Below are 21,975 nucleotides of genomic sequence, written 5' to 3'. Positions count from 1 at the left end.
TAATTGGCAAGACATGAACAGACTTGTTTAAAAATAATTAATTGAGACGCTCTCAAAGTGAGATGTGGAATTAATTGAATATCCAGCTCCTCAATTCTTCAGTTAATTGAAGGAAAACAAGCTGATTATCGGCTGAAGTTGTGCAGTGTGGTGCTTGGCTCTTGTTACGAGCCTGTCTTCAGGTTTTATGTCTGCAGCTGATGATTGCAATATTTTGCCTCGGTCGACAGTAACCGTTTTCTCAGCATTTAAATCAATTTTGATGGGTTTAGCAGAATTGCGACTTAACGATTCAAAGGGCAATTCTTACCAGTGTGTCAGTAAAAGGCTTCTAACGTATTGTGTAAATGGGAATGTTGAGTGAGTTTGACTGTTTCCCCAAGTATCGGTACTTACACCGGATATACAGCACAGAAACAGGCCATTCGGTACAACCAGTCCATGCCGGCGTTTATGCTCCACTCGAGCCTCCTCCCGTCTTTCCTCATCTAAATCGATCAGCATAACCCTCTATTCCCTTCTCCCGCCCCTTAAATGCATCGATACTATTCGCCTCAACCACTCCCTGTGGCAGCGAGTTCCACATTCTCTCCATCATCATCATCGGCAGTCCCTCGAAATCGGAAGACTTGCTTCCACTCAAAGTGAGTTCTCAGGTGACTGAACAGTCCAATATGGGAATTACAGTCTCTGTCACAGGTGGGACAGACAATGGTTGAAGGAAAGGGTGGGTAGGGAGTCTAGTTTGCCGCACGCTCCTTCCACTGCCTGCGCTTGATTTCTGCATGCTCTCGGCGACGAGACTCGAGGTGCTCAGCGCCCTCCAGGATGCTCTTCCTCCACTTGGGGCAGTCTTTGGCCAGGGACTCCCAGGTGTCGGTGGGGATGTTGCACTTTATCAGGGAGGCTTTGAGGGTGTCCTTGAAATGTTTCCTCTGCCCACCTGGGGCTCTCCTGCCGTGTAGGAGTTCTGAATAGAGCGCTCGCTTTGGGAGTCTCGTGTCGGTCATGCGGACGATGTGGCCCGCCCAACGGAGCTGGTCGAGTGTGGTCAGTGCTTCGATGTTGGCCTGAGCGAGAACACTGACTCTCTGGGTAAAGGAGTTCCTTCTGAATTCCCTATTGGATTTCTTAGTGACCATCTTCTGTTATGAGACAAAACAAATAAATTTGACACCGAGCCACAAAAGAAATTATAGCAGGTGATCAAAAGCTTGGTCAAAGAGAGAGGTTTTAAGGAGCGCCTTAAAGGAGAAAAGATAGGTTTAAGCAGGGAGTTCCAGAACTTGGGGCCCAGGCGACAGAAGGCACGGCCACCGATGGTGGAACGATTTTATAATCTGGGACGCTCGAGGGCAGAATTCGAGGAGCGCAGACATCTCTGGAGGGGGGGTTGTGAGGCTGAAGGAAATTGGAGATAGGGAGGGGCGAGGGCCATGGAGGGATTAGTAAATGAGGATTTTGAAATCTAGGTGTTGCTTAACCGGGAGCCAATGTAGGTCAGTGAGCACAGGGATCAAGGGTAAGTGGGATTTGGTGCAAGTTAAGATACTGGCAGCCGAGTTTTGGATCACCTCTAGTTTACATAGGACAATATCCGTGCCCCAGTTTACACAGAGAACTGTTTCCAACTCCCTGCAGTTAGCACTAACCGTAAACGCACCAGCAATAACCTGGGCCGCGAGGTGGATTGGAGTGATCCTGATATTAAATATTTCTCCCCTTGCCCTCAATACCCACCAGTATTATTTTTCCAGTAAGTGATCATTAGAATTGACCAATTCCACATATCGCATGCTGCACTGCGGTACCTAATCAGAGTGGCAATTAATTGAGTTCCATGGTCTATTTCAAAGAAGAGCTGGGAGTTCTTCCCGGGGTCAATATTTATCCCTCAATCAACATCACTAAAGCAGATTATCTGATCATTATCACATTACAGTTTCCAACAGTGACATTTGCATAACTTGAGTGAAATCGTAACTGCATTACTTCAAATGAACAAAAAAAAATCTTGTCTTTTTTTTTTTTTAAGTACAAACTCACCATAAGGAAATGGAACCCCTCAGTATAGATACTTCAAGCGTGCAAAATTATCTTGTGTACCAGGGATTTTTGTGAGCAACAAAGATATATTGCCTTCGAGGGAGAGTAATGAAGGTTTACCAGACTGATTCCTGGGATGGGGGGATTGTCCAATGAGGAGAGATTGAGTAGACTAGGCCGATATTCCCTGGAATTTAGGAGAATGAGGCGATCTCAATTAATTTTACAGGGTAGATGCAGGGAGGATATTTCCCCTGGCTGAGTCGTCTAGAATCAGGGGTCAGTCCTAAATGGCCAACCCTTTTTATTCTGTGACTGAGATGAGGAGAAATTCCTTCACTCAGAAGATGGTGAATCTTTGGAATTCTCTACCCCAGAGGGCTGTGGAGGCTCAGTCGTTGACCGAGATCGATTAAATTTTGGGGAATTAAGGGATATGGGGATCAGACGGGAAGGTGGAGTTGAGGTCGAAGATCAGCCATGATCTTATTAAATGGCGGAGCAGGCTCGAGGGGCCGAATGGCCGACTCCTGCTTCTATTTCTTATGTTCTAATTGAGGCTTTCACCTAAACGGTTAAAAAAGGCATTCTGAAGAGTAAGTGCGGATGAGAAAAAGGCAAGAGGGAGTGCCCAGAATAAACACATTCAGATGATGGGGACTGAACAAGAAATGTAGGTTTTAAAAGTTATTTATAATTCAGGCCCGAAGCGGGTTGGGGAATACCTAATCAGGTAAAATGGTAGCCAAAATTGGGAGGCACTTTACTAAAAGCATTACACATCCATGGCCAAAGATAAGAACTGAAAATGTTGATTATACAAGTGTTCGCAAAAGACAACAGCAACTCTTGTAACATTATCACTGGTGTACAGTAAGTTCAGATAGATAGCTGTAAACTTTTCAAACCACTGGGACATTCAGTTCCAGAGCTGTTGTGTATGGAGAAAGAGTCAGACTGAACACTGTGAGCTCAAAGTAAAGTGTGACCGTAGTCTTTTATTGCAGGTCTCCAGAGTGCCTCGCCAACCTGTGAAGCCTCCTTTTAAATACCTGTGCTCCCAAGGGATTTTGGGACTCCAGGGGAAGGGCCCACTGGTGGCTGTACAGAGTAAATACAAGTCCACATATATAACAAAAAACAAGAGCTAAATTAACAGCAACTTTAATTTATACAGTGACTTTAATGTCATAAAATGATCCGAGAGAGAATTCTCAAACAAAATTTGACACTGTCACATGAGATATTGGGTCAGTTGACCCAACGCTTGGTCAAGGAGGTACATTTTAAAGGGAATCTTAAAGGAGAGAGGTTTAGGCAGGGCGTTCCAGAGCTTAGAGCCTCAGCAGCTGAAGGCACGGCCGCCAATGGTGGAGCGATTTTAAAATCGCTCGAGGCCAGAATTGGAGGAGCGCAGAGATCTGAGGGTTGCAGGAGGAAACCGAGATGGGGAGGGGCGAGGCCACGGAGGGATTTGAAAACCAGGGAGAGACTTTTGAAACTGAGGTGTTGCTTAACTGGGAGCCAATGTAGGTCAGTGAGCACAGGGGGTGATGGGTGAGTGGGGCTTGGTGCGAGTTAGGACACGGGCTGCCAAGTTTTAGGTGACCCCAAGTTTACAGAGGTTGGGAGGCCGAACAGGAGTGTGTTGGAATAGTCAAATCGAGAGGTGCTGAAGGCAGGGATGAGTGTTTCAGCAGCAGCTGGATGAAGCAACAATCTTCTTTTTGTTTTAATTTCCACTTCTGCAATTGTACTGTGGCAGATCTTTGGAAATGTTCTAAATTTGTGACATGTGAAAGTTGAGCAAAGCTCCTACCCGTGTGGCTTTGCAATATAAAATAACTTTTTCGGGAATTTACAATGGAGCTCCGTTAGCTGCCTTCTGACAAGAATTTTGTCTTTTGTGCGAGGGAAGCAAGATCAACCAAATTTATCTAGTGAGAGCTATTGGGTTTGGAGGGGAGGTTGTCAATACTTCATTAACTATTCCTTTGTGTGGCCAATACACTAAAACCCAGTGACAGCACTGCCACCCACATAACTGTCGATTTGACTCCAGCAGGCCGGTGCCATTGGAGGGAGCAGCGTGCGGTGGCATACCACTGCAGGGAGCAGCGCGTGCTGCTGCAGGAGGGCGACGGCTATGAAGCCAGGTCGCTGAATGCAGTGCGGGCAGGCACAGCAGGAGGGGCGCAGGAGCAGCAAGAGTCCATAGAGGGAAATGACTGGGGCCCAGGAGAGGCGTGAATCTGGGGCCCAGGGCCAGCCCACACTGCAATATGTGTGCGCACTAGGCCCGTGCAGCAGAGCTGGTCTCCAGTCGTCCTGGTTAACCCTTGCCACTGGACCAAGATCTAGCTCTGTCAAGCCCGTGTGGTGGCTGGTGTGCAACGGCCACCCACGTTAAAAAAAATCCACGCACAGGCATCTTCCACCCTTCAGGATGTAATTTGGGATCTGGAATATCAGGTCCTTCATTGAAACACCTGTGAACTCATCCTTTTTTGGCGTGGAAGCAAGTCATCCTTGCTTCGAGGGACCGCCTCTAATGATGATTTGATTCTCTTGTGTCCGCTGGCATGGACTGGTTGGGTCGAATGTTTGTGTTGTACATTCTATATCATTCTGTTTTGTTGAGTTGTATTCAATGCTTTGTGTCGCTCTGCCGATGGCTAACCTGATCAGACAGTTGATGGTTTAGCCATGCAGACTCGATGTCTCAGGTTCCATTCTGCTCCGTGTCACCATGTGGGGGCGGGGGGGGGGTTGTTTCCATTGCCTTTGGTGCCCAAAGCTCGGAGTTGAGAAAAGGCCAGGGTTCCCTTCCTGCGTTCTACCAGAGGTGCATGTATCGGGTGGGAATGGGATCGGGCTGGACTGTTTACTACCGCGGGGGCTTCACAATCGGACTCTGGGTGTAATGCTAATGGGAACCCATTTGTTTTAAATGATCGGAATATCTCCCCCTTGCTGTCTCGGCTCCGACAGAAAGGATGACTAGTTTGAGAGTAGTACAGGAGGGTGACTGGCAGCCTTTGGTGGTACCCCAGTGAATCATTGAAAAACAATGACACAGAAGAAGGCAATTTTGGCCCATTGTGTCCATGCCGGCCAGTAAGCTATCCAGCCTAATCCCACCTTCCAGCTCTTGGTCCGTAGCCCTGTAGGTTTCAGCACTTCAAGTGCACATCCAAATACTTTTTAAATGGGGTGAGGGTTTCTACTGCCTCTACCGCCCTTTCAGGCAGTGAGTTCCAGACCCCCACCACCCTCTGGGTGAAATTTATTTTCCTCATCTCCCCTCTAATCCTTCTGCCAATCTCTTTAAATAACCCCCTGGTTATTGACCGCTCTGCCGAGGGAAATAGGCCCTTCCTATCCACCTCAATTAAATCTCCCCTCCGCCTACTCTGTTCCAAGGAAAACAACCGCAGCCTATCCAATCTAAATGTTATTGAATGTTATCCCGGTAATGGGCAGTGCCTTTAAGAGAACACAATAGGAACAGGAGTCGGCCATTTGGCCCCTCGAGCCTGCTCTGCCATTCAATAAGATCATGGCTGATCTGATCTTGGGCTCAGCTCCACTTCCCTGCTTAAAGGGGAAACTGGCAGAGCAGGACAAGGCAAGCTCGAAGGAATAGACAGCTGTTGGAATTGCAACATCATCATCATCATAGGCAGTCCCTCAGAATCGAGGAAGACTTGCTTCCACTCTTTTTAAAAAAAAAATGAGTCTTTAGGTGGCTGTACAGTCCAATATGAGAACCACAGTCCCTGTCACAGGTGGGATAGATAGTTATGTATGTGAACCTCAGCTCTGTGCCACTAGGGGGCACACCTGTGGGAGACCTATGGGTCACCCGTGTACCCTGGAGCAAGCAGGTATAAAAGGCAGTCCACCACGCTGCTGCCTCACTTTTTGGAGTTGTATTAGAGACCAAGGTCACAATGGTTTGAGCTTACAACACAGTCTCGTGGAGTTATTCTGAACTTAACAATAGTCGTTGAGGGAAGGAGTGGGTCGGGAGTCTGGTTTGCCGCATGCTCCTTCCGCTGCCTGCGCTTGATTATTTCTGCATGCGCTCGGCGATGAGACTCGAGGTGCTCAGCGCCCTCCCGCATGCACTTCCTCCATTTTAGGGCAGTCGTTGGCCAACAATAGTCGTGGTTACGGTTACGGGGTCATGAATATTGCAACAACTTTGGTTAGACTCCGTGTGATGCTTGATAGCTTCAAGTGCGCATCGTTCCCAAGATTTAATGAAAGACTTTTGTTTTGTTTTGTTTTTGCTTCCAGGGGGATTGTTCTGGCGATTACAAGAAGATCCTCCTCCAACTGAGTGGGGGAGAATAGTTAAAGCAGTGCTTCGACCCCGTGTCATTTCAAGGTGGAACAGACTGGAGAACCCATGCAAAACGCCAAATATTTACAACGGGATGTGTCCCTCATTTAGTGATGTGTATCAGTCATTTGCTTAGCCTTGCATTGGTTGCCTCGTGTCTGTTTTACCGTGGAGAAATGTTTGGTTGCAATCAATGTGCTTTTTAAAAAATGTAACAGAAAGCTGATATAAAAAAAAATTGCGAAGTAAACTGCTTGAATCCACTCCGGGTCCTTATTGCCGAGCTGGACCTCCGCAGTCCACAACAGCTGGGCGATTGTTGCTCTTCCAAGCTCGAGTGTTGACATGAAATTTGATACTTGGAACGTGTCACTTGGGTTTTGAATGGCCTCAAATGTGGGACTTGACCCAAGAATCAGCAGTTCAATCAATTCAAGCCCTCTGCAATATTGACCAATAACAGCAAGAGGTTTAAAGAATAATTATTTGAAACTAACCGTGAATGCTCTCCCTGCTCAAAGTGCGACTAGTTCCGTGCTCCGTTAATTCCTTGCTGCGTGTCCAAGGAAATGGCACTGGTTTTGTCTTAATGTCTTGTGCAGCGTCCCCTCTTTTTTTTTTTTAGACCCATAATGATGCTGACATTCGGTGGGTTTAGCCCTGCTGAAGATTTGACGGATTGCAGCCCTGCGCCCGGGTTAATGGTCACCATTGCAGTGGTGTCATTGACGTTGGCCTTTTTTTGGACGTGTGCCCTACATTCATTCTGCAGCAAGAACACACCTGTAAACAAAGGTGTCTCCAGTTCCCAGCATTGTGTATTCACCACTGTGAAGTCAGGAATCCCTTCAACTGTAAACATACAGAGCAAGATCACGGGAGCGGGTAATGTAAACAACCCATTGTAGGAACCTACAATTGAATAATGAAAGTGTACGATGTATAAGTAACAACATTTGTTGGTTCTAAGCAGCTGGTTAGTAGACAAATCACTGGTACCTCTGACTATATATAATTCACCCGGGACTCCACCTGTAAATATTTAAGCGTTGCTTGGGGATGTGTTCCACTTTGAAGACTGCATGCTGTAAGCTTTTGCAGTAATGTATTTGTTGTAATTCAGAGTCATGTTCAATTTAAATGGCACATTCCATGAAGAAAAACTGGTGCGCTGAGGCCCAGATATTTTGTAATCCTGTTTTCAATATAAACATTTCTATTAATGATTCAAAAGCAGAACCTTGGTGCTCCGTGATGTGAAATCGGTGTTGTGGCGGTGTGGGATAGGGTGGTATTGCTCTGGTACGCAGGGTCGAAGGGTTGCACTGCATGTGTTCGACTGTTGGCAGTGCGATCAAACAGTTGTGCGGCTGCAACCATTTTCAGCCAAAAGGGCCGAGTGGATGATCCATATCTGCCTCCCTCCTGAGGTCCCGGCCATCACTGAAGCCAGTCTTCAGCCATTTCGATTCACCCCACCTGATATCGGCTGAGCGCACAGGATACAGCAAAGGCTATGGGCCCCGATAACATCCCGGCTGTCGTATTGAAGACTTGTGCTCCAGAACTAGCCGCGCTGCTAGCCAAGCTGTTCTAGTACAGCTACAGTGCTGGACCAGCCACAAATACTGTGGCTACAAGAGCGGGTCAGAGGAGGGGGTATTCTGCAGCGAGTGTCTCACCCCCTGACTCCCCAAAGCCTTTCCACCATCTACAAGGCACAAGTCAGGAGTGTGATGGAATACGCTCCACTTGCCTGGATGCATGCAGTTCCAACATCGCTCAAGAAGTTCGTCACCATCCAGGGCAAAGCAGCCCGCTTGATCGGCACCCCATCCACCACCTTCAACATTCACTCCCTCCACCACCGGCGCACCGTGGCTGCAGTGTGCACCGTCTACAAGATACACTGCAGCAACTCGCCAAGGCTTCTTCGGCAGCACCTCCCAAACCCGCCACCTCTACCACCTAGAAGGACAAGGGCAGCAGGCGCATGGGAGCACCACCACCTCCACGTTCCCCCCCCAGTCACACACCATCCTGACTTGGAAATATATCGGCCGTTCCTTCATCGTCGCTGGGTCACAATCCTGGAACTCCCTCCCTAACAGCACTGTGGGAGCACCTTCACCACACGGACTGCAGTGGTTCAAGAAGGCGGCTCACCACCACCTTCTCAAGGGGCAATTAGGGATGGGCAATAAATGCCAGCCTTGTCAGCGATGTACACCCCAGGGACAATTATGGGTGAGGTCATTCTCCGAGTAGGTTATGCTGCTGACCTGCGAATTGCTGTTCAGAATAATCTCAAAGGGGATGAGTAGCAACACAAGCAAAGAAAGGATAGACGGAAAAATGAATCCTAAGCTGAAAAATGGGTCATTTGACCCAATCGCTCCATGTTGGTGTTTATCACTCACACAAGCAGTACCCTAATCCCACTTGCTCGCCCTGTTCCCATATCCCTTTTATTTTATTTCCTATGTAACCTAGTTCAATATTGCATAGAATGTTGTACAGCCCAATGGCTCCGTGCCGGTGTTTATGCTCCACACCAGCCCCCTCCCATCCCTCTCCATCTCACCCCATCACCATATCCTTCGATTCCTTTCTCCCTCATGTATTGATCTAGCCTCCCCTTAAATGCATATATGCTGTTCGCCTCAATCACTGGTCCTCGTCATTTTTTTAGGGGGTTTTATGTGTGGCCCATTCAAATTACCACGAATGTGCGGTTTATGATATTGTGTCAGGGAGTTGCCTGGGAGCTGCCTATCGCAGCGCGGCTGAGGAGCTAAAGGGAACGTTGATCTCCATCACACCCTGTGGTCGAGTTTCGCATTCTCACCGCTCTCTGGGGAAAGAAGTTTCTCCGAATCCCCGAGTGGATTTATGGGTGACTATCTTATAGTTATGGCCCCGAGTTTTGGTCTCCTCCCCAAGTTTACATTTACCCTATTGAACTCTTTCATAATCTTGGAAGGTTGTGCCATGCCCTCACTCAGCCTTCTGTTCCGGAGAAAGGAGTCCCAGCCTGTTCAATCCTTCTGATCGATACAGCCTCTCAGTTCTTTGACATGGGTCTTTGCTTCAATAATTGGGAGTGCAGCCCACTACCTCACAACACTCTGGTTGTCTGACTGTACCACAAGCTGATTCTATTACCCTAGTTGCATTCTCAGCAGCGTGGCTGAGGTGGACCATTGCTCTCGCACTTTAACTTCAGTGGCCCTTGAGTAATATCTTACCTGTTCAGTGCTCTGGCACGGTGCCAGTACAATATGCACCCACAATTTAAACGCTGCCAAAATATTGCAGTGTGCGACACTGAATGCAGTAACGTGGTGTCCTGTTTTGGGGGTTAGCTGCGCAGTTGAGCCCCATCAATGGCATAGCTTCATTTCAGTGACGGCTACTGTCTTCGAAGAATGAAACCAGCTGAGGTGGGTATACACACATTAGAAATTTAAGCAGGTTGCTGACCGTGGGAGCTTGCTGTGCGCAAATCGGCTGCCATGTTTCCCCTACATCATCTGTCGTAGGCGGTCCCGTGAAACGAGGATGACTTGCTTCCACGCCAGAAAAGGATGAGTTCACAGGTGTTTCAATGAAGGACCTGATATTCCAGGTCCTGAACTACATCCTGAAGGGTGGAAGATGCCTGTGCGTGGATTTTTTAACGTGGGGTGGCCGTTGCACACCAGCCACCACACGGGCTTGACAGAGCCAGGGCTTGGTCCAGTGGCAAGGGTTAACCAGGACGACTGGAGACCAGCTCTGCTGCACGGACCGAGTGTGGCAGTGTGGGCTGGGCCCGTGCTGCCCCTGGGCCCCGAACTCTCGCCTCTCCTGGGCCCCGATCATGTCCCTCTACGAACTTTTGCCGCTCCTTCGCCCCGACCTTGCCTCTCCTGCTGTACCTGCCCGCACTGCAGTCAACCGTCGCCCTCCTGCAGTAGTTCGTGCTGCTCCCTGCAGTGGTATGCCGCCACACGCTGCTCCCTCTATTGGCCCCGGTCTGCTGATGGTCTTGCAGGCCGAGACCCCACCCGGAAAATCTGGTCATTAGCACATTACTGTTTGCAGGACCTTGCAAATTAACTGCCACTTTTCCTACATTACAACAGTGACTACACTTCAAAAGTAATCCACTGGTAAAGCGCTTTCGGACGTCCTGAGGTTGTTAAAGGCACTATATAAATGCAAGTCTTTCTTGTTTCCATCAAATAAAACACACAAACATTACAACAGTGACTTCGCTTCAAAAGTACTTCATTGGCTGTAAAGCGCTTTGGGATGTCCCAAGGCCGTGAAACAAGCTGGATACATAGAAACATAAAAAATAGGTGCAGAAGTAGGCCATTCAGCCCTTTGAGCCTGCACCACCATTTAATAAGATCATTGCTGATCATTCACCTCAGTACCCCTTTCCTGCTTTCTCTCCATATCCCTTGATTCCTTTAGGGCCAAATCTAACTCCCGCTTGAATATATCCAACGAACTGGCATCAATAACTCTCTGCGGTAGGGAATTCCACAGGTTCACAACTCTCTGAGTGAAGAAGTTTCTCCTCATCTCAGTCTTAAATGGCTTACCCCTTATCCTTAGACTTATCCCTTAATCTATCCGGGAACATTCTTCCTGCATCTAACTTGTCCAGTCCCGTCACTGTGTGTCTTTCAGTGTGAGGGGAGAATGAAGTGGGACGAGTTGTTGGGTCCATCCCAGCTTGTTGTGGGTGCAGCTCATCTTCCCCTCCGGGGCAAGTGCCCCAGGTGCCGGGGCAATGCGAAGATGGCAGACACCTGGCATAATGAATCTCTGTTGCATTCAGCGTCCCAGGCCATAAGTGTTCTCCAAGGGCGAAGCAGAGGGAAATTAGTTCCCATTATCTGAAGAACGCCTGTCATTCCTGCTTGCTCCAGAGGTGGTGCTGCAACCCCAGCTTGTTACAAACACCGGTTCCGACTAACCGTGAGCAATGCCACGGGAGATTGCCTGCACGTTAAATATGCTTCTACAAGCTCCGTGCTGACCACCCTAATGTCCCTACTCTCCGCTCCCACATTCCTGCGGACCCCCAGCCCGTGTTAGCCACTCTGCGTAGCCCCCTCCCTTCGCTTGAATTACCAATTCAATGCAATTACTAATTAGAACTCTAACCTCATCCAGCCAACGTCTCTGCTAAGCTGTGTGGCCGGGCAGCGGTCTGGAGGTCCCACTCACCGGCTTCTATGCGGGAGAAACGGCGCACATGCGAAAATTTGAATGGGCCGCGCAGCCATTAAATGGGCTACGCACCAAAATAAAACAGGAGGGAACATTGCCGACAACCCCCTGAGATCTCTGCATTTCTCCAATTCTGGCCTCTTGCACATTCTCGATTTCCATCGCTCCACCATTGGCGGCTGTGCCTTCAGCTACCTGGACTCTCAGCTCTAGAATTCGCAGATGACACTAAAATTGGCCGTGTGGTTGATAATGATGAAGAAAGCTGAAGATTGCAGGAAGATATCAATGTACTGGTCAAGTGGGCGGAACAGTGACAAATGGAGTTCAATCCAGGTAAGTGTGAGGTAATGCATTTGGGGAGTCTAACAAGGCAAGGGAATATACACTAAATGGTAGGACACTGAAAAGTGTAGAGGAACAAAGGGACCTTGGAGTGCAGGTCCACAGATCCCTGAAGGTAGCAGGCCAGGTAGGTAAGGTGGTCAAGAAGGCATATGGAATACTTGCCTTTATTAGTCAAGGCATGGAATACAAGAGCAAGGAGGTTATGCTTGAACTGTATTTTAAAAAACTGGTTAGGCCACAGCTGGAGTACTGTGTGCAGTTCTGGTCACCACATTACAGGAAAGATGTGATTGGACTGGAAAGAGTGCAGAGGGGATTTACAAGAATGTTGCCTGGACTGGAGAATTTTGGCTATGAGGAAAGATTGGAGATACTGGGTCTGTTTTCTTTGGAACAGAGAAGACTGAGAGGAGACCTGATTGAGGCGTATAAAACTATGCGGGGCCTGGTAGAGTGGAGGGATCAACAACCAGGAAACATAGATTTAAAATAATTGGGGGGAGGTATAGAGGAGATATGAGGGGAAATTTCTTCACCCAGAAGGTGGTGGGGATCTGGAACTCAATGCCTGAAAGGGTAGTAGAGGCAGAAACCCTCACATTTAAAAAGTACCTGGATATGCACTTGGTAGTGCCGTAACCTACAGGGCTACGGACCGAGAGCTGGGATTAGGCTGGGTAGCTTTGTCGGCCGGCATGGACACGATGGGCCAAAATGGCCTCCTTCCATTTCTATGATTCTATGAATTCCCTCCCTAAACCCTTCTGCATCTAAGACGCTCCTTAAAACCTACCTCTTTGACCCAGCCTTTTGTCACCTACCTTAATATCTATTTATGTGGCTTGGTGTCAAATTTTGTTCTGATAACAGTGCTGTGAAGTGCCTTAGAACGTTTCAGGTGCTATGTAAATGCAAGTTATTGTTGTAGAAGGCACTGCAGCTCAGAGCCAGTGTACACAGCGAAGATGTCATCTGCAGAATTATTTATTTCACGTTCCACTTTGCAATGTGTCTCTTTGGTTCATTGTCCCTCTTACGACGATCCAGATTAAAAGCAGGCCCTTGTTCCCGTCACAAACCTCGATCTGGAAGGCAACAGCAGACAGCTTGCCTGTTCCAATCCACAGTTAGCCCTCAGGTGACTCCCGAGTGCTGAAATGCAATGCCTGCCGGTGTGTTAGTCGCCTGCTGTTTCAATCTGCTGTTTGTTTAGCCTGATTTTACAGTTCCGACTCTTGTTTCGGTTTGTTTTTGAAAAATGGCAACACTGAATTTGTGGGCGTGCGCACTGCTTTTTCTGGTGGAAGAGCTGGCGTGTGTTGATGCATCCCCGCAGTGGTTCAGGTTCCCTCGATGCCACAGTCCATCCACTTGCACAACAGGACAGCGCCAGATGGAGAAAGAGATCATCAAGCTGGTAGCTAGGTGTTGCACTCTAAATCATTCACAGAAATTAATGAAACATTTATATTGCAAATGCTGTGATTAAAAATGAATCACTGATACTGCTCTTCAATATTAGATGATCCAGATTGTCCGACCTAATTTGCAAGCACACTTTCCAATCTTTCAGATGTTGTTGGAAGATGATGTAAAGTTCAGTCTTCATTTTACAATATGCTAAACCGTGCAGATCGGGCTGAGAAACTGCGGCTACGAAGTGCAGCTGTTCATCTATAGCAGGAATACTGTATTTTTGTGGTTCCTCACTCTTGGTCCCCTTACCGAAGGGCGGATATACCTGCCGTAGAGGGAGTGCAGCGAAGGTTCACCAGACTGATTCCTGTCCTATGAGGAGAGATTGAGTACTCGGCCTATATTGTCAAGAGTTTAGAAGAATGAGAGGTGATCTCATTGAAACATACACAATTCTTACAGGTGCAGGGAAGTAGTTTCCTCTAGCTGGGGAGTGTAGAACCAGGGGTCACAGTCTTAGAATAAGGGATCGCTGTTTTAGGACTGAAATGAGGAGAGATTTCTTCACTCGGGGGGTGGGGGGGGAATCTTTGGAATTCTCCACCCAAAAGGGCTGTGGAGGCTCAGTCGTTGAATATATTCAAGACCGAGAGCGATAGATTTTTGGATATTAAGGAAATCAAGGGTATGGAAATAGTGCAGGAAAGAGTTGAGGTCAAAGATCAGCCATGATGTCATTGAATGGTGGAGCCAGCTTGAGGGGCCAAATGGCCGACTCCTGCTCCTACTCCTAATTCTTATGTTCTTGGTTACGCTGGATATTTCGTACTTCATAGTGGGAGCTGGGGATCACCTATCAAAAGACTCTATTTGACTAAGTAAATTTGTAGCATGCCCAGGCAACACCGAACTCTCTCCGGGATATTAGGAACAGCAGTAGGCCATTCAGCCCCTCCTTCCCAAGCTCCCTGCTTTACCCTCAGTTTCAAGGCTAGAATTCCCAATAGAGTTGCTTTGCTCTTGCACATTTGATCTGTTTTGGGACATTTATGTTCCACCTGCTATTCAACAACAATTTATATTTATAAGAACATAAGAAATAGGAGCAGGAGTAGGCCATACGGCCCCTCAAGCCTGCTCTGCCATTTAATACGATCATGGCTGATCTGATCATGGACTCAGCTCCACTTCCCTGCACGCTCCCCTTATCGTTTAAGAAACTGTCTCTTTCTGTCTAAAATTTATTCAATGTCCCAGCTTCCACCGCTCTCTGAGTCAGCAAATTCCACAAATTTACAACCCTCAGAGAAGAAATTTCTCATCTCAGTTTTAAATGGGCGGCCCCTTATTCTAAGATCATGCCCTCTAGTTCTACTCCCCCCCCCCCCCCCAATCAGTGGCAACATCCTCTCTGCATCCACTCTGTCAAGCCCCCTCATAACCTTATACGTTTCGATAAGATCACCTCTCATTCTTCTGAATTCAAATGAGGGCCAACCTACTCATCCTTTCCTCATAAATCAACGCCCTCATCTCCGAAATCAACCTAGTGAACCTTCTCTGAACTGCCTCCAAAGCAAGTATATCCTTTCGTAAATATGGAAACCAAAACTGCACACAATATTCCAGGTGTGGCCTCAGCAATACCCTGTATAGCTGTAGCAAGACTTCCCTGCTTTTATACTCCATCCCCTTTGCAATAAAGGCCAAGATTCCATTGGCCTTCCTGATCACTTGCTGTACCTGCATACTATCCTTTTGTGTTTCATGCACAAGTACCCCCTGGTCTCATTGTACTGCAGCACTTTGCAATCTTTCTCCATTTAAATAGTAACTTGCTCTTTGATTTTTTTTTCTGTCAAAAGTGCATGACCTCACACTTTCCAACAATATACTACATCTGCCAAATTTTTGCCCACTCACTTAGCCTGTCTATGTCCTTTTGCAGATTTTTTGTGTCCTCCTCAGACATTGCTTTTCCTCCCATCTTTGTATCGTCAGCAAACGTGGATAGGTTACACTCAGTCCCTTCTTCCAAGTCATAAATATAGATTGTAAATAGTTAAGGTCCCAGCACTGATTCCTGCGGCACCCCATTAGTTACTGATTGCCAACCAGAGAATGAACCATTTATCCTGACTCTCTGTTTTATGTTCTATCGATGCTAATATATTACCCCCAACCACATTTAACGTAGTGAAACATCCCAAGGCACTTCACCGGAGTATTATAAGATAAACATTTGACACCGATCAAGCGAAGGTGACCAAAAGCTTGGTCAAAGAGGTCGGTTTTAAGGAGTGTCTTGAACAGGTGGAGAGGTTTAGGGAGGGAATTCCAGAACTTGGGACCCAGGCAACAGAAGGCACGGCCACCAATGGTAGAGCGATTATAATCAGGGATGCTCAGGAGAGCAGAATTAGAGGAGCGCACGCATCTCGGGTGTGTTGTGGTGCTGGAGGAGAGTACAGAGGTAGGGAGGTGCGAGGCCATGGAAGGATTTGAAAACAAGGATGAGCATTTTGAAGTAGAGATGTTGCTTAACCGGAAGCCAATGTATGTCAGCGAGCACAGGGGTGATGGGTGAGCGGGACTTGGTGCAAGTTAGAACACGGTGCGAGTTAGGACACTGGGCAGCCGAGTTTTGGATCACCTGTAGTTTACGTAGGTCCAGGAGGTGCGATGCCAGTTGGAGCATAGGAATAGGAAGCCATTCAGTTTTGGTCTCCTAATCTGAGGAAGGACATTCTTGCTATTGAGGGAGTGCAGCGAAGGTTCACCAGACTGATCCCGGGATGGCAGAACTTGACATATAAAGAAAGACTGGATCGACTAGGCTTATATTCACTGGAATTTAGAAGAATGAGAGGGATCTCATAGAAACACATAAAATTCTGACGGGATTGGACAGGTTAGATGCAGGAAGAATGTTCCCGATGTTGGGGAAGTCCAGAACTAGGGGTCACAGTTTAAGGATAAGGGGGTAAGCCATTTAGGACTGAGATGAGGAGAAACTTCTTTACTCAGAGAATTGTGAACCTGTGGAATTCTCTACCACAGAAATTTGTTGAGGCCAGTTCTATAGATATATTCAAAAGGGAGTTAGATGTGGCCCTCACGGCTAAAGGGATCAAGGGGTATGGAGAGAAAGCAGGAATGGGGTACTAAAGTTGCATGATCAGCCATGATCTTATTGAATGGTGGTGCAGGCTCGAAGGGCTGATTGGCCTACTCCTGCACCTATTTTCTATGTTTCTATGATTTCTATGTTACAGGTCATTCAACCTATTAACTCCCTATCTGTGATTGAAGTAACCACCACCCCCTTTTTTTCTCCTTAGTCTACAAACATTTGTGTACCCTTTAGTTCTGAAGATGGGTTTGTGTGTTCTGTCTTGAAGCTGAAGGGCAAAATATGAATTTTCCAACACTTCTGCTCTGCATTTCTTTCATTTTTAAAAAATATATCCTTTTTTTCTAATCTTATTGGTATACTTGTTGTCTTGAGTGTCAGCCGTGGCTCAGTGGGTAACACTCTCACCTCGGAGTCAGAAGGTTGTGGGTTTGAGTCCCACTCTAGAGACTTGAGCACAAAATGACACTCCAGTGCGGTGCTGAGGCAGCGCTGCACTGTCGAAGGTGCCGTCTTTCAGATGAGATATTAAACCGAGGTCCCGTCTGCTCTCAGGCAGTTTAAAAGATCCCATGGCACTATTCGAAGAAGACCAGGGGAATTTCTCCAGTGTCCTGAGCCAATATTCATCCCTCATTCAACATCACTAAAAAAAACAGATGATCTGGCCATTATCGCATTACTGTTTGTGGGAGCTTGCTGTGCGCAAACTGGCTGCCGCGTTTCCCACATTACAACAGTGACTACACTCTAAAAGTAGTTCATTGGCTGCAAAGTACTTTGGGACATCCGGTGGTCGTGAAAGGTGCTGTAGAAATGAAAGTTCTTTTTTTCAATCTCTTGTTTTTCCGTTCTGATGGAACCTACAACATATCTCCACAGAAGCTGATTGATTTCCTGTTGTGTTTTTATTTCATCATTCCATTATACACAATTTACTTTTAATTCAAACTTAAAATGCTTTTGTTCGGATTGCAAAACTCCATCTGACCAAAACCTTTGGATATACTTTTATGACTGGCAAGAGTTTTTGGACGTGGAAGGTAATTCCAGGTGAGCGAGAAAATGGGATTTCGGAGAACTAATACAAAAGCAAAATACTGCGGATGATGGAAATCTAAGAGAGAGAGAAAATACTGGAAACACTCAGCAGATCAGGCAGCATCTGTGGGGAGAAAAACAGAGTTAGCATTTCAGTTCGATAACATTTTCTCAGATCCAGAACAGTTTAGAGATGTCACAGGTTTTAAGCAAGATTCAGGGACGGTGGGAGGAAAGAACAAAAGGGAAGGTCGGTGACAGGGTGGAAGGCAGGAGAGATTAAATGATGAAAGGTAAGATGGTGCTGGGTGGTAATGGGTGAAGAAACAAGATGTGGAGAGAGAGAGAAGCACAGGGTTAATGTTCTGGGTCTGCGTCACCATTTGTGGTGCACAACTTTAATCCGGAAGGGCGCGTTCTCGCTTTAATTGGGCGCGGGGTTTGATTGGTGGAGGGGAGCCCCGCCCACCTGTCAGTAAAGCCCTGAGCTGCAGGCTGGCAGCGCGCTTCAAAAATGGCGGCGGCGGCCGGGAGGCGCGTCAACGGGCGGGCTGTGAGGGGGAGAGCGGGAAGGAGGGAGTGATGGAGTGATGGAGTGAGGGGGGATAGAAAGTGAGGGAGGCAGGCGGCACACGTACTCACCGTGAGAGGAAACCCCTTACCCCCGCCGCCGCCGCTCCCCGCCCCGGGGCTGAGGGCGGAGGATGGGCGGCCTGGGCAGCAGGCTGGCGGGCGGCGCGGCTCCCGCCCAGTGCGAGTGCGAGCGGAGGAGGAAGCGGCGGCGGCGGCGGCCCAACTGCGACTGTTCGGACAGCGAGGCCGAGGAGGCCGGCGCCCCGCGCAGGTCAGCTGTCCGCCAATGGCGGCGCGCCGCGCGCATCAGCTGACCCCACGCGCGGAAAGCGGCGGGGGGGGGGGGGGGAGGAGGAGAAGAGCAAGGGGCACGTGGCCTTGGGCCGGGCGCGCATGCGTGACAGCGAGGGGTACCTGCGTGTTGTCAGGGAGAGTCACGTGTCTCAAGGATGGTCAATGGTCCACACCCCATGGCAATAGTCCATGTGACTGAACCCCTGGGCAATAAGAACATAAGAAATAGGAGCAGGAGTCGGCCGTTTGGCCCTTCGAGCCTGCTCCGCCATTCAATAAGATCATGGCTGATCTGATCATGGACTCAGCTCCACTCCCCTACCCGCTTCCCAGAACCCTCGACTCTCTTATCGCTCAAAAATCTATCTCCACCTTAAATATATTCAATGACCCAGCCTCCACAGCTCTCTGGGGTAGAGAATTCCAAAGATTCGCGATCCTCTGAGAGAAGAAATTTCTCCTCATCTCCGTCTTAAATGGGTGACCCCTTATTCTGAAACTGTGCTCCCCTAGCTCTAAGTTCCCCCAGGTCTATGTCGCTGAGTCCATGGGGCAATGGTCTGTGTCACGGGGTGACAAAAGCAGGTTCAAGTAAAAACTAAAAGCTGTCCGACTCAGTCTCGATTAAACCAGTGGCCCTGCTGATGAATTCAGCTGCAGGTCAAACCTTACCCAGTAGCTCCGATGCCGTCAACGGGGAGAATTGGGCTTCACTGCGATAACCCTATTACCCATAAGTGTAACCATCAAGAGGCTTGGGAGGAATGGGTTGTTTCTGACAAGAGTTATGCCCCTTCCGATTCTTTGCTCCAAATGCCAGAAATGCCCCCGTCCTCCTCCCCAGCTCTTTAACCGTGGTTACTTCTCTGGCTCCACACACACTGTGGCGTAACATATCAGCCTGTCTATTAGGCTGCTGAAGGGCTGTTGGTGCCAGATAAATCATATGCAGCCACGTCGAGTCTCAGTGTCTTCAGGTAGGTAGCTGAGGAGGTGGGTGGAAATTGAAATGAGCAGAGCTGTTATGCAGCCTGCCCCGGACCCTCCCCAAACAAATTTCAAAGAAGCTGTAAATACTCAGCGGGTCAGGCAGCATCTGCGGAGAGAGAAACAAGAGTTCGTGTTTTCAGGTCGATGACCTTTCGTCGAAAGTTAAGAAGAGATTGCTTGAAAATGGTTGTTTTCAGACTTTTCGAAGTGGGTGATCTCACTGCAAATATCAACATGTTCCAGGGATTCCCCGCAAACATTGACACATCCCCAGGGGCTCCTGCAAATCGCGACCAATTCCCGGAGCTTCCCTGTAAACATTCTCGGAGAGCCCCATGCAAGTACCGACACTGGCTCCAGGGCTTCCTGCAAATAACAGCCAGCAGTTTCCGAGATCCCAGCTCCCGAAAGACACCGTCAGTGAGACATCGCTCCCATTGCAGCCAAATACAGTTACTGGTTCCGCAGCAACTGGAGCTTCACGCTAATGAGCCGACAAATGCAGAAAAAAAAAATCAAGGGTAGAGAATCCTTGCAAGGATGTGCACTTGCTTAGCACGAGGAAAAAGTACCTCGTGCACACCTACATTGTAGCACGTGTCTCCTCCTTTAAGGCAGCGGAGATTCTTTGTCGCACATACATCGCAGAAATGTGACTCTCAATGGATTTTATCTTCATTTATGGTGTCAGCAAATATTTGAATGAGATTCAGTGGAAGCAGACAATCAAAACTTTTTTTAACCAATGTGGAATATTTTAGCGAATCTGTTTTCGAAATAATTCTACTTCTGCCCGAATTACCTACACGGAAAAAACACCGATTTGTGCAAGTCAGCGTGTATCAGGAAATCGTGGGGGGGGGAGTTTGTTCGGCCAATTCCTAACTTTCGCCCTTAACGAGAACGGTCGTTCAGCGGCTGCCGTGCCGTGTGGAGCCTGCACGTACGCAGGGACACCCGCGGCATGAAATCTGGCTGCACCTTGTTGCAGGCCTGTTGCAGCGCTGACCGATGGGATGGTGCTGTAGAGTGGCACAGAGGAAAAACCATCCTCGGGGGCAACCGTTGCAACACCACCTTGACTTCGGCAGCAAGGAGGACGACTATTGGATGAATCAACACATGCCTGCAGGCTGTTGCTTGCACCCATAAGATCCCCTTTCCTTTCATCCTGGCCTGCCACTTCTTAATGGGTGCCCCTTTCAGCCTGGGCAACGGCTGTTGCTGATAACATAACATAAGAATTAGGAGCAGGAGTGGGCCATTCAGCCCCTCGAGCCAGTTCCGCCATTCAATAAGCTCATTAGTTGATCTTCAACCTCCACTCCTCTTTCCTGCCCGATCCCCATATCCCTTGGTTTCCTTAATATCCAAAAATCTATCGATCTCTGTCTTGAATATATATTCAAAGACTGAACCTTCACAGCCCTCTGGGGGAGAGAATTCCAAAGATTCACCACCCTCTGAGTGAAGACGTTTCTGCTCCTCTCAGTCCTAAGTGGCCGAGGTGTCTTTTAATGCTCTCCAGAATCTTTCAAAGTTTTTATCTCCCCCCTTGTAACACTCACCTTTAATTGTCCCCGTCCCTTTAAATTCGATTTGCATGCAATTTTCACCCGCTGGTGATATGATTCCTAGAATCAGTGGAATTTGCATCTGGAATTCAGAAGTATTATGCAAATAAGGCTTGTCATGCAAATTGAGTTATTTTAGCACTTAGCTTCCTGGCAGGTCTTAGCAGTGCAAACTATAATGGAACTATTTTAAAGCGAAAATTCCACCCCCGGAGTTAAGATCCCACCGTGGCAAGTTGGAAATTGAACGCACCTGGTCAGTGACCATGAAAGCTGCCGGACTGTTACAACAATCCAACTCGGTCACGAATATAGTCTGAGGAAGGGAACCTTCAACCCCCTACTTGGTCTGGCTTACGTGTGACTCCGATCCCACAGGATGTGGTTGACTCGATTTCCCTCATTGCAACCAGGAACGAGTGATAAATGCCAGTGTCACCCACGTCCTGAACATTTTTTGAAAAGATGCTACGTAACCTTGTAATCTACTCATCATCAGTCCCTCGAAATCGAGGAAGACTTGCTTCCACTCTAAAAATTAGTTCTTAGGTGACTGAACAGTCCAATACGGGAATTACAGTCTCTGTCACAGGTGAGACAGATAGTCGTTGAGGGAAAGGGTGGGTGGGGAGTCTGGTTTGCCACACGCTCCTTCCGCTGCCTGCGCCTGTTTTCTGCACGCTCTCGGCGACGAGACTCGAGGTGCTCAGCGCCCTCCCGGATGCACTTTCTCCACTTAGGGCAGTCTTTGGCCAGGGACTCCCAGGTGCCGGTGGGGATGTTGCATTTTATCAAGGAGGCTTTGAGGGTGTCCTTGAACGTTTCCTCTGCCCACCTGGTGCTCGCTTGCCATATAGGAGTTCCGAGTAGAGCTCTTGCTATGGGAGTCTTGTGTCAGGCATGTGAACAATGTGGCCCGCCCAGTGGAGCTGGTCAAATGTGGTCAGTGCTTCGATGCTGGGGATGTTGGCCTGGTCGAGGAC

The 21,975-nt window shown here is 48.1% G+C and overlaps 2 protein-coding genes and 1 long non-coding RNA gene across 4 annotated transcripts in view; 2 read left to right on the top strand and 1 right to left on the bottom strand.

Annotated features, from left to right (window-relative positions):
• Positions 1 to 7,627, top strand: part of LOC139235047 (annexin A4-like) — a 48,469-nt gene extending 40,842 nt beyond the window's left edge. The window contains exon 13 of the mRNA XM_070866164.1: positions 6,349 to 7,627. Coding sequence (XP_070722265.1) covers positions 6,349 to 6,405 — 57 coding nt within the window. The 3' untranslated portion in view covers positions 6,406 to 7,627. The remainder of the gene's footprint in view (positions 1 to 6,348) is intronic.
• A 9,782-nt stretch (positions 7,628 to 17,409) lies between these two features.
• LOC139235046 (uncharacterized) lies at positions 17,410 to 18,449 on the bottom strand. The gene is made up of 2 exons (XR_011588407.1): positions 18,204 to 18,449; positions 17,410 to 17,685 (listed from the first exon to the last, which is right to left on the bottom strand). It is a non-coding gene; the product is annotated as an uncharacterized lncRNA (long non-coding RNA).
• gmcl1 (germ cell-less, spermatogenesis associated) overlaps positions 18,133 to 21,975 on the top strand; it is a 91,325-nt gene continuing 87,482 nt past the window's right edge. The window contains exon 1 of one of the 2 annotated variants that reach the window (XM_070866162.1): positions 18,133 to 18,405. In XM_070866162.1, coding sequence (XP_070722263.1) covers positions 18,266 to 18,405 — 140 coding nt within the window. In that variant the 5' untranslated portion in view covers positions 18,133 to 18,265. The remainder of the gene's footprint in view (positions 18,406 to 21,975) is intronic. The other variant, XM_070866163.1, reaches the window with a different exon arrangement.

Source organism: Pristiophorus japonicus, chromosome 22 (assembly GCF_044704955.1).
Source record: "Pristiophorus japonicus isolate sPriJap1 chromosome 22, sPriJap1.hap1, whole genome shotgun sequence".
Taxonomy (NCBI): Eukaryota; Metazoa; Chordata; class Chondrichthyes; family Pristiophoridae; genus Pristiophorus; species Pristiophorus japonicus.
This window is presented reverse-complemented; position numbering and strand designations above follow the sequence as displayed.